Source organism: Hylobates moloch, unplaced genomic scaffold (assembly GCF_009828535.3).
Source record: "Hylobates moloch isolate HMO894 unplaced genomic scaffold, HMol_V3 SCAFFOLD_20, whole genome shotgun sequence".
Taxonomy (NCBI): Eukaryota; Metazoa; Chordata; class Mammalia; order Primates; family Hylobatidae; genus Hylobates; species Hylobates moloch.
This window is the reverse complement of record NW_026652295.1, coordinates 5,729,095-5,741,636: the sequence shown is the minus strand read 5'-3', so window position 1 is coordinate 5,741,636 and position 12,542 is coordinate 5,729,095. Positions and strand designations below refer to the sequence as shown.

General features: G+C 40.7%; 1 protein-coding gene across 1 annotated transcript in view; it reads left to right on the top strand.

Moving 5' to 3' along the window:
- Positions 1 to 2,188, top strand: part of F13A1 (coagulation factor XIII A chain) — a 186,044-nt gene extending 183,856 nt beyond the window's left edge. Inside the window, exon 15 of the mRNA XM_032140410.2 lies at positions 505 to 2,188. Coding sequence (XP_031996301.1) covers positions 505 to 658 — 154 coding nt within the window. The 3' untranslated portion in view covers positions 659 to 2,188. The remainder of the gene's footprint in view (positions 1 to 504) is intronic.
- Positions 2,189 to 12,542: the final 10,354 nt, after the last annotated feature.

Below are 12,542 nucleotides of genomic sequence, written 5' to 3'. Positions count from 1 at the left end.
TTCCAGATGCTGAGCCTGGGAACAAGGTCTATCCCAAGGGAGTTGGCAAAAGCTAATTCGAGTGTCAGGGCCTCAGCAAAGGCAGCTGGGGGATTCACACAGGACTCTAATCCCTGGAGGAAACTAGTGGCAAAAACTGAGCTGAGGCTCAGAAGATCAGTCACATAGATAATGCTACTATGGAGGGCTTGGGGACAAGCTAGAGTTCAGTTGATTAATGGTTGGATGGGACTCAGCCCAGCTCCTGATGGCCACTGGGAGGCCGGCGGATGCATCCCAGTGGAAGGAACCATGACTCAATAAGACTGTCAGTGACAGGTTCTGCAGAGCCTTATGTGGGGGCCTCATTTGGGGCATAACTTGCTGAATCAGCCAGTGAGAGTCTTCAGTGTCCTAAGCACCAACTGAGAGAAAGCAAGTGACTTAGGCAAGAGTTTTCATTGCTTCCTGATCAAAGTGGAAAGCTGGATCTTCCAATCTCTCCTCTCTTTTCCATCCTTTCAGTGAAATCCGGCCCAATTCCACCGTGCAATGGGAAGAAGTGTGCCGGCCCTGGGTCTCTGGACGTCGGAAGCTGATAGCCAGCATGAGCAGTGACTCCCTGAGACATGTGTATGGTGAGCTGGACGTGCAGATTCAAAGACGACCTTCCATGTGAATGCACAGGAGGCTGAGATGAACCTTGGCATTTGGCCTCTTGTAGTCTTGGCTAAGGAAATTCTAATGCAAAAATAGCTCTTGCTTTGGCTTAGGTGTGAAGACCTAGACAGGACTGGAGAGGGCCCCAGAGTGGAGATCCCACATATTTCAAAAACATACTTTTCAAAACTCAGGCTATTCGGCAAGGAAGTTAGTTTTTAATCTCTCCACCTTCCAAAGAGTGCTAAGCATTAGCTTTAATTAAGCTCTAATTAAGCTCTCATAGCTCATAAGAGTAACAGTCATCATTTATCATCACAAATGGCTACATCTCCAAATATCAGTGGGCTCTCTTAAAGGGAGATTTGCTCAATACCTGGCCTCATTTAAAACAAGACTTCAGATTCCCCACTCAGCCTTTTGGAAAAATCGCACATGATTTGGGCTCTAGAATTCCAATCCCCTTTCTTGGGGTCAGGTTCTACCCTCCATGTCAGAATATTTTTCCCAGGACTGGAGCACAACATAATTTTTATTTTTGGCAAAGCCAGGAAAAGGTCTTTCATTTTGCACCTGCAGCCAAGCAAATGCCTGCCAAATTTTAGATTTACCTTGTTAGAAGAGGTGGCCCCATATTAACAAACTGCATTTGTGGGAAACTTAATCACCTACAAGGAGATAAGAAAGCAGGTGTAACACTCAAGTCTATTGAATAATGTGGTTTTGTGGTGCATTTTATAGAATGTGTCACACTGTGGCCTGATCAGCAGGAGCCAATAGCCCTTATTTTAACCCTTTCTGGGATGCAATACTAGGAAGTAAAATGAGGAATTTATCTCTTTAGTTAGTGATTATATTTCACCTATCTCTCAGGAATCATCTCCTTTGCAGAATGATGCAGGTTCAGGTCCCTTTTCAGAGATATAATAAGCCCAACAAGTTGGAGAAGCTGGCGGATCTAGTGACCAGATATATAGAAGGACTGCAGCCACTGATTCTCTCTTGTCCTTCCCATCACCCATGTTGAGACCTCAGCTTGGCACTCAGGTGCTGAAGGGTAATATGGACTCGGCCTTGCAAATAGCCAGTGCTAGTTCTGACCCAACCACAGAGGATGCTGACATCATTTGTATTATGTTCCAAGGCTACTACAGACAAGGCTACCTGCTATTTATTTGCAAGGCTGATTTATGGTCAGATGTCTAGGGTGTGATTTAGGTCAGTAGACTGTGATTCTTAGCAAAAAATGAACAGTGATAAGGATACTGGGGGCAAAATCAGAATGGAATGCTCTGGTCTATATAACTACATTTCTAAGCCTTTGAGACTGTTCCTGAGCCTTCAGCACTAACCTATGAGGGTGAGCTGGTCCGCTCTATATATACATCATACTTAACTTTACTAAGTAATCTCACAGCATTTGCCAAGTCTCCCAATACCCAATTTTAAAATGAAATGCATTTTGCTAGACAGTTAAACTGGCTTAACTTAGTACATTATTATTAATTACAATGTAATAGAAGCTTAAAATAAAGTTAAACTGATTATATTTGCATCTGTGCAGAAGTGAATGCTTTTAATTTTCAATATAACACACTACTAATCACAACTTCTTGAGAAACCATCTTTCCTCTGCAGTAGACAACCCACCCTGGATAGGAAAACAAGCATTTATCCTCTAAAGAAAATGACTCTAACAGGTGTTAATGTCACAGTTTTCTTCACCTCTCTCTTTCTACATTTTATTAACTATATTCACTGAGGGATCAAGTTGCATATTAGTCCAAAAACCAGCTTCCAGAAACTATAAAATCTCTATAGATATTTTCTCATAAATAATCTCATGAACCATTATCGTGAATCAGTGGATAGCCAGCATGGAGACCTAGCGTAACGAACACCTGTTATGTTCTTATGACAATCACATATAGTAGATCCTATATTCACGGCAGACATCACTGAACAATTGTAGTTCAGATAAGACTTCAGAATCTTTCTCAATTCCAGGTAGCAACTAGCAATTGATTTGAAACTGGTACCCAAGATGGAACCTGTTTGTCATGCCTACCCTCAGAGCCAGCCCATTCCCTCTGATAGCTGGGATTTCATACATATTAATGCTATGGCTCTAAGAATTATAATTTAGCAGTGGTAACAAGCAATGTGTCTCAGGTAGCAGCAGGACTGTGAGTTCTAACTCTCCCTGAGCCTCTACCTGTGCTAGTCCTCAGTGTTTTTAAACAAATCCTTATTGGTGTTTGGAACTTCAAAGACAAAAGAGGGGAAACATAAGAAACATAAATATTTTTGTTTCTCCTGGGGGATATCTCAAACAACCTCAACAATAACACGTATAAGATGATAGACAGATAGAGAGATAGATAGATAGAAGATAGATAGATATAGATAGATAGAAGATAGGTAGATAGATAGATATAGATAGATAGATAGATGATAGATTGTTTTGCAAATATTTCACCTCATCAGCCTTGTGACAGAAGTAAATATAACTATCTCCATAATTAAGAACCTAATTGAGCCTAGGAAGCCACATATCATGGCAAATCAAGCTGGGGGTGGGAGTGAGCAGTGAAACAACTCTGGTTTCAGAATCACCATTTGATGTACACTGTTTAAATCTTTTGCTGCCTCCTCAGAGTTTTAAGAATGCTGGCTTAAGACCAACTTCAGGATTCTTTGAAGAGCTGCAGTAGAACAACAAATACAAATAGGTATAAATTTATATTAGAAATGTCATGGGAAATGGAGTTTGTGCTAGACTCATTGGCAATCAAAAGTCACAAAATCCCAGGGGGAAAGTCACTGCTTATGAACATTCATCCAATGTTATTACAAAGTTAATAGGCAGCCAACCCAACCATCAATTCATTCACCTTTTCTCCAATCCAGCCATCCCCCCACATCCAGACAACCATCTAGCCTTCCAAGCCATCTATCCATCCTTTTTTTCCAACTGTCCACCCGTGCATACATCAGGTATCATTTTAGAGAACAGGGATTCAAAGATAAAAATTCCATGGTTCCTGCCCAGAAAGAGTTCATAAAGCAGAGGAGTAGCAAGATATTTAAACAGATAATCCACAACCAGATAATAGAGCTATTCCCAGGGTGCCATAGGAATAAAGACAAAAAGATGTCTAAAGAAGCCTTCCTCAACATGCCCAGGAATCAAGGAGGAAAGGTTCAGATTGAATCTTGAAAAAATAATAGGTAAGTTGGAGACCATTTAACAAAGAGGAGCTCGTGTAACAACATAGAAGATATGAACATGGCCCCCAGCAGGCTTGAGATGGAGAGATAGTAAGTAAGTATCCAGTGAGAAGAGGCGGGGCCAAAAACGTGGGAGTGGGTCAGAGTTGGAGCACTTCCCGAAATGAGAATTTGTTTCTTCTGGTCTGTATTGTAGAGCAGAACTAAGGGAGGCTGCTAGGAACAAACTAGATACAAAACTAAAAGTTATGGGTGGCTCAAGGAGTGACAGGGCCAAGAAAGTATGGGGCGGAATGCCCTAACTCAAGCCAGTGAAGAAGGTGTCAGAATGCGGGTGTGGCCACAGTTGGATTCAAGGATGGGAAATGAGACATACCAGGCTCAAGTGGATAAAGTGGGAGAGACAGCATGTAGAGACAGATAGCTGTCTATGTCAGAAACTATAGAAGTGTAGACAGACAAGTTTCTAGAAGCTAAACTCCGGGCAGCCAAGTAAAATCACCACGAGCAGGGACGCTGAAGACCCAGAATCTTGCCCCTCAGGTCATGCTTATGTCTCTTTGAGGCAAAATTCTCTCCAACCCAGTACCCCAAAGAAATGAACTGCTTCTAGAGACATTCCTTCACACCTTAGGGCACGTTCGTCCTGTTCTCACCACCTCAACCCATTCAGACTCAATTTTGCCTTCCCAAGCACCTTCCTTTCTACATAAGAATGAAACAAACAAAAAGCCTTTTAGTGTGTCTGTAAGAAATTACATTGTTGAAACAAATAAATGAGAAACAAAATGCCTCAGTTGCATCGGGAAAAGGGACAGGGAAAGTGTGTTCACCTCAATTGCCAGGAATTATACACAGCATTTTCTAGCTCTAAAGACAATGACCATTTTTAAAAGATACTTGGTAAACTAGCTGTTGATACTACTCATGAACTCCCATTCATTTTCACACTAATCATTGTTCTAGGACTTACATAATTATCTAAGTAATGTTTCAAGAGTCCTGAAACTAACATAAGGGGTCCTAATGAGCGTTTCCTATTAGTAAACAGTATGTACCTATAAACAAAGAGGATTCTCTCCTCTCTTTTCTGATTTGAGCAAGTTTAGACAGTGGGAAGGTACAGTATGAAAAATATGTTACCACCAGATTTAGGATTTGTTATAAAGGTGACAGATTTTAAATGACCATAAAATGATTGTCACTCTTTCCATTGAGAAATGGGACCCACATTCCCCATTCCCTCTCCTACCCTTGATTTTAGGTCGGCTTTGAAAGAATGTGATAAAAACAATGCTGCCAGTTCTCAGCTCCAAGCCTTGGAAAACTGGCAGTTTCCACTTATTGTCCCTTGACATCCTCTTCGTAGAAGCCCTGAGCTTCTGCGTAAAGGCTCAAATACTCTGAGACTCCCATGCTGGAGAAGCCACGTGTATACACACTTCAACCCTGCTCTGAGCTCAGCCTTCCAGCGACCTCTGCCAAGGCACCAGACCTGATAAGGAGGCCATCCTGGGCTCTCCAGATCAGCCCATCCACCAGCTGAACACCACCAAGTGACCTCGGTCAATGTCACTTAAGAATCACCCTGCCCAGCCTTGCCCAAATTCCTGTCCCACCAAATGACGAGATGGGATTAAATAGTTGGTTTTTAATATTTTATTGATATATAATATATGTACATGTTTATGGGGTTACATGCATAGAATGTATAACGATCAAGTCAGGAAGTTTAGGGTATCCATCACCATGAGCATTCATCATTTTCATGTGATGGGAATATTTCAAGTCCCCACTTCAAGCTATTTTAAAATGGGCAATCCGTTGTTGTTAACTGTTATTTTAAGCCACTAAGTTTGAGGTCATTGGTAATGCAGTAAAACATTACCAGAACACTAAGCTTAACGATCTCAGGAGAGAGAGGGAAATTTACTGGTTAATGCTATTTTTTGCTTCAAGGAAATAGTGTTTTTGAACGTTATCTGTTCTTTCTGAGGACTATGTACGGATATGCAGCATGTTGTCTCTCAGAAGCCTCCACATACGTCAGGAGGCCTAATGTGTGCTCCCAAGCATAATAATTTAAACATTGCCATTTCCTTTAACTTGTCCTGCTAAATTGTGGTTTTATGGGCCTTTCACCATCCTTATCTCCATCAAGATTTGGTTAGATGCCATTAGGAATAACTTGAAGATGAGAGAGAGAGCACAGTGATGAAAGATGACGTTTCTCTTTCACAAAAACCTAGGAAATGAGGCCTTCCTGTGGAGAACCTTGAAGAGATACCAGATTCACTAGCAGCCCCATGAACCCAGCCTACCTGCGAACTGAAGTACTCAGGAATGGCCAGTCTGGTCATAAGCTCCCATTCTATTTTTTTCTTCTTGGATATTTAAAAATGTCTTGATGTGCACATAGATTTATACTGCTATAGCTCAAACTATGTGAAATAAAATAGAATAAAGTAATTTACTTTTATATTGGTTATACCTAAACCCAAAATTTGCAGCCCCTGGCATTAGTAAACCTAATAATTGGTAGACTTATTGGCAATTACTGATAAAGTGTTTTTGATAAAGGCAAGTCAGAAACCAGCCATGGGTGAAGGAAGTCAGTTGCACTTTGGCATGACTGACAGCAGTGACCCGAGATCTGTCTTGCCTTCTAGCAATGTGTCCTCAGCCCTTACCGGAGGTCACAATGACCAGCCATTCTCCTGACTAGACTCTTTCTACAAGGACAATTTATGCCACAGCTGGGACCCCACGTTTTTGTGTAAACCCTTTCATCAGAGCACTGCCCAAGACCCACGGAAGGCCCATGTCTAGGTGGTCTGCTGAGGTCCCTGGCAGAATACACTGGGAGTGCTTCTCTCTGGGAAATCTTCATCGTTCTTTCCCATCAATCGGTATGACACAGCCCTCAGAAAAGGGAAGGGCGTCTGATTTGCCATTCCATACCTTTTTCCTCAGAAGAAAGATTCCTAAACTTCATAGAGGATGTCCTTCTATTGTGAACCATAGCATTTCATGTGGTTTTTGAATGTTTTCCTGCCACAATGACATTTTTATTCTCCTACTTTTGATGACATTTTATTATTCACTGCTTCTTTACAGTTTCAGGTGCTAACCCCATATGGCTAATGTAAACCACACCTCAAATTTGAACATCTCTATCTTCCAGGGACTTTCAGGTGACAAGTACACACAACCACTGAGCATCTCCCTATCCAAACCAAGCCTATCAAGGTTGAAGCACCCATGTATTGGCCTGCTACTTCCAGATTTGCTTTTATGTACATTACACTTATTATAGACACAAGGCTAAGCTCATATGATTCTGTCATCTTGGCTATAACCATGAATTCAAAAATTATGGCTCCAATAAAGGAATCTGCCTTTTATGCTTATCATTAAAAAGAAATGCTGGGTATCTTCAATAATATTCCAATTAGCTTTATTGAGTACACAATGCTAAAAACTCATATAGGTCAATAAAATATTATTACTGATGCAAAATTGAAAAATAGATACAATACAATAAAACCTCTCTCTATGATGAAAAACTGTAGGCTTCAGTGATATCTTCACTGGCAATACTAACCAGAAAATGAAGGCTATTAACTGAGAAAGTTAAGCTTAAAAACAGAGAAAAGCCCAAGCTTGTTTAAATCATCTAAATATAAAAGCATTCTACTTCAACCATTTCTTTTCTTTAATCCCGGGTATCTCCTAAAAGTCTAATTTAAAGACAACCATGGTATCCATGCATTCTAAATACAGATACAATATAAAATATAATGAAGTACTGACTGTATCTTGCTTTTTGAAAATTAACATATCAGGCAATTAGATATCCAAAAGATTATCATCACTGTTATTAGTAGTAGTATTACCATGGGATGCTTTGTCTTGTGCTAAACTGAGAGGCAGCAGAGAATCCTGCTGACATAGTGAAATAAAAGTTGGTCTCAGACACTGCTGGTAAAGTGTAAATTGGTGCAACCCCTTTGGCAATCTATTTAGCATTATCTGCTAAATCTGAACAAAGGCTATGACCCAGTAATCCTACTCCCAGGTTTATTTCCAACAGAAATATTCTACAATAGAATGGACAAATAAACCGTGGCGTATTTACAATTAATTGTAACACAGCAATGAGAATATTAAAAAATATGTAATAAGATAAATATCTCCATAAAATACAATACTATATAAAATATTATAAGATGAAAGAGCTGCAGCCTAACATTGAAATAAAGAAACCAGACACTAAAAAGTACATGTCATAACGTGATTCTATTTATTTAGAGTTCAAAAACAGGCAAAACTCATCTATAGGTTAGAAGTCAGGATGGTGGTTACCCTTGGAAGAGGGACTCAAGGGACACAAGAGAGCTTCTGGGAAACCAGAAGTATTCCGTTTCTTGATCTGGGTGGTGTAAAACTTCATTGAAATACACATTTAGGCCATAATCTCAGCATGTTGGGAGGCCAAGTCAGGGGGATTACTTGAGGTCAGGAGTTCTAGACCGGCCTGGCCAACACGGTGAAACCCCGTCTCTACTAAAAATACAAAAATTAGCCAGGCGTGGAAGTACGTGCCTGTAATCCCAGCTGTTCAAGAAACTGAGGCAGGAGAATTGCCTGAACCCACGAGGCAGAGGTTGCAGTGAGCCGAGATTGTGCCACTGCACTCCAGCCTGCGCAACAGAGTAAGACTCCATCTCAAAAAAAAAAAAAAAATGAAAAGAAAAGAAATACACATTTATTATGATATTCATTATTCATTGCTCTTGTGACGTATTACCCCAAAACTTAGCTGCTGGAAACAATATTTCTATCTCACAGTTTTGTAGGTCAGGAATCCAGACATGACTTAGCTGGGTCCTCTGGCTCATGTTTGCTCACTAGGCTGCCATCAGCTAGCCAGAGCTGTAGTCTTATCTGAAGGATTGACTGGGACATGATCTGCTTTCAAGCTTGTTCACGGGTTCCACACAGACTGGTAGACTGAGGGCCTTGGTTCTTTGCTAGCTGTTGGTGGGAGATCACTCTCAGTTTTTTGTCATGCAAGTCTCTCTCCAGGGCAGCTCACAACTTGACATTTGGCTTCATCGTGGTGAGAAATCAAGAGAGCAAGATAGGGCAGGCAAGAGAGAAGCCAAAATCTTTCTGTAGCCTAATCTCAGAAGTGACAGCCCATCAGTCAAAGGTTGGGAACTATACAAGGGCATGGGTATTAGGAGGCAGGGATCACTGGGGACCATCTTAGTTATGCTTCAATAACAGTGACAGAAGAAAATCATTCTTAGAATTGCCAAGATAAAGCCACAGGGTCTGGCTATACAAGTTTTTTTTTTTTAAATTTGTTTCATATTGTTCTTCTTCCTTGGCTTAAGAAGCTGTCCATGAATATATATTGAGTCCTATTTCATTTTCTTGGGGCTTTTCCCTCTTTAACATCAAGCTTCCGGATTTACTTCTTGACAGGACACCATCTGACCAGACTCAACTGAGCTGCTTTGACCTCCTAGTCGAAGGCTTAAGTTCCCTAGCTCAAAAAGCAATGTCTGGATGCCAGAGAGGGAGGCACCGCTGTTCTCACTTTAGTAGCACATTATAGATACAGTTTGGAAAAGGACTTGGAAAACCAACACTCTTCATTAGTAATATTTGCCCATATCAATTGGAATTTGCTTCAGTGTGCATAAAAATAAGTAAATAAAACAGAGATTGTATGGCAGACCACCTGTTAACACATGGAAAATCATACCCTCTATGCCTAAAGTTGATTATCTCTTTTACCTCTGTTGTGGCTTGACATGGCTTCCCTGACAATTTCTACCAAAGGTTGAAAGGAATCGTAGTATCTGGCTGACCCGTCATGATGATTTCCTTTGCCAATAATGACTAACAGTCCCAAATGACTAAAACAGAGCCTGTCTAGGCAAGCATCCACTTTTTATAGGAGCTCTACGGTTCTGGTGTATACATTGCTACCTGGTACAGAATAAGCATATATTGAATGAATGAATTATCCTAATGGCCACCTAATGGAGTAGGGAAAAACCGTTCCTCTCCCTGGTACTCCATAGTTCAGGCTCTTCCTGTTATTGGTTACCCCCATTCAAGAATTTTTTTATGTTCCCAAAATGCCAAAGCCCTTTTTCTTCAGGCATTTTGTTTCCTTTTTCACCATACTGGGTCCTCAGCATAAAGCCCAAATAATATCAAAGACAACAGATGTCAAGATAAAATGAGAATCAGAACTTCACTATTGAACATAGCTCATTTGAACATATCCCATTGTCTATCTGCTCCCCTCTGGAAATAAATCATCCTAACCTGAATTATCCTAACCAAGTTTCCCAGCAGCCTACCTCCCATTTTCCCATGTAGAAGACAATAATCAGAAAATCAGAAACAGTCCTTTTCTCTTCCCCATACTACCACCAAAGTAGCTTTAAACAACTCTGCAGGAAAGATTCAGTCACTCAGAGCTCCTTTTGTTATTGGGATTGGAGTTCAGGGATGAGGCCAGGTTTAAAAAATTTAGAGATAAATATACAGAAAAAGAGAGAAGCTGAACTTTCATTTTCTATCTCAAAACCAAGCACCATGAGCTGACCTTCCCACAAATGCAGTTTCCAGCCACTCAAGGAGGTAATTCCGAACTCTGGCAATGCCCAAGCAGAAGCTAAGACTCACCTTCTCTGACGGGAATGGTTTAATGAGAATTGCTAAACTGGACAACAGAATGGAAAAGATGGTTACTAAAGTCACTTCCAAGTCTAAGAAGCTATTATTATAAGGGTCTTCATTTGATATTAAACCTAACATTTTCCCATCAACAATCTGAGCTGAAACATGCACTGTGTCATTCAGTCTTTCCTGTGATCAAGATGGCTATTGTGGGTCTTGTTCACAGCGTGTGTCCACAAACAAGCATTTTGTTACCTTACCAAGGTGAGAATTTAGCCCACAACTTGAGGCTCATCAGTATGCCCTTGTAGCCAACTGTTTTTATCAGATAAAGACAATATGCTCTTGGAGTGCCAATAATGAAATACGGCAGATGTAACAAAAAGACAGACAGACTTCTCAACTTATTAGCTGGATTCTCAGACTTTTTCCCACAACACTTGATGCCTAATTTTAAAAAATAATTGCCTTTCAATTAACAACCATGGGAAGTCACTAAAAGCAGGAAAAATAAAGGCCTAGAAGCAAAGTGATGTTGAGGACTAAGCAATGCATAGTAATCCAGGCTCCAGAAACGACTGTTAATTATATCAGTTGGTTGGAGGAGGTGGAATTTTCAAGAAACACTGCATATGTATTGGAAGCATAAACGTATGGAAAAACATGGCGTACTCGATGTTGCATAGACCCATTCCTAGCTAACCACTATCTAGAATTTAACAAGCTTTGAGATAGATGGAAATCAGAAGACAAGGCAGGGAGGAAATGCTGTCAGGAGCAAAACAGCTAAAGGACGTGCAATGAGTTGGAGGCTCCCCCTCCATCAAAGTTACTGAGACAGGAGCTCCTCTTGAAACACGGGAAGTGTTAGGACCTCCTAAGTAAGAAGAGTGGGCCAGAATGAATACCACAATGAAGTATCTACGCCCAACAGAAGATGACACTATGTAACAGACAGACAGTGCATTTGATTAAAGGAGGTACCAAAATGTTGCCTACTTTACAGCTCCACATCCAATTAATATTGCTACACCTTTTTTCTCCCCTCTGGAAAAAAAAAAAAAAAAAAAAAAAAAGCACTTAACCAATGAACTGATTCCCTGGCCTTGGCCCTAGGGAAACATGTTTCTCTTACTTTATCCACCAGGAGGCGGTAAAGAATCTTCTCTAGTGCAGGGCTGAGCTGGGTTCTTGGGTGGAACGTTCAGCCCACATAGTCTATAATCCTACTTAAGGTCATAGAAAATTAGGATTGTCTGTTCTGACATTATGCATTAGGCATAAAGAATAAGGCATTAAAGGCTGCTGATCTAATTACCACTTTCTGTGCCCTCCATCTTCACAGAGTCCAGGAAATATCAGCACTGCTCAGAAAGAGTACATGTTCAGATTTCTTCTTGTATCTGTCTCTGCCTCCTCTGAAGTAGTTTTCTGGGAAGGAGAAAGCCCGTAATAAAGCCAGATATACACATGTCTTAATTAGAACGAAAGATTGATGTTTATTATTTCCAAATACTTAGTACTTTACATGCATAAGAACTCCGGTCTCTGCAAAATCTGAATTAAAAGAAATGATGTAACTAAAAAAATAAATTTCTTATGTTTCAGAAGACTAGTGCCAACACCCATATCTCCTTATATTAAATGCATTGGCACTAAGTCCTAAGAAAGAGTGTGAGGGGCTGAATGGACTGGGAACTGGTAAGGCGGCTCTCTGCAGACTAGCTGGCCTGGCACACCATTACTCAATGCTGTCTCTTTTCACAGACTTCTCAGATTTGCAGTAGCTCTCTCCTCACCTTCTATTGTCCCTCAGAGAGGGTTCTCAGCATCTCTGCCTCCCCAGTACATCTCCTCTTTACTTTGGCTCATTTGCATGTGCATGTGAAGAATATTAGATTTTCTAATTCCAGGAAAAGACAATAAAAGCAGATGCAGGCCGGGCGCGGTGGATCACGCTTGTAATC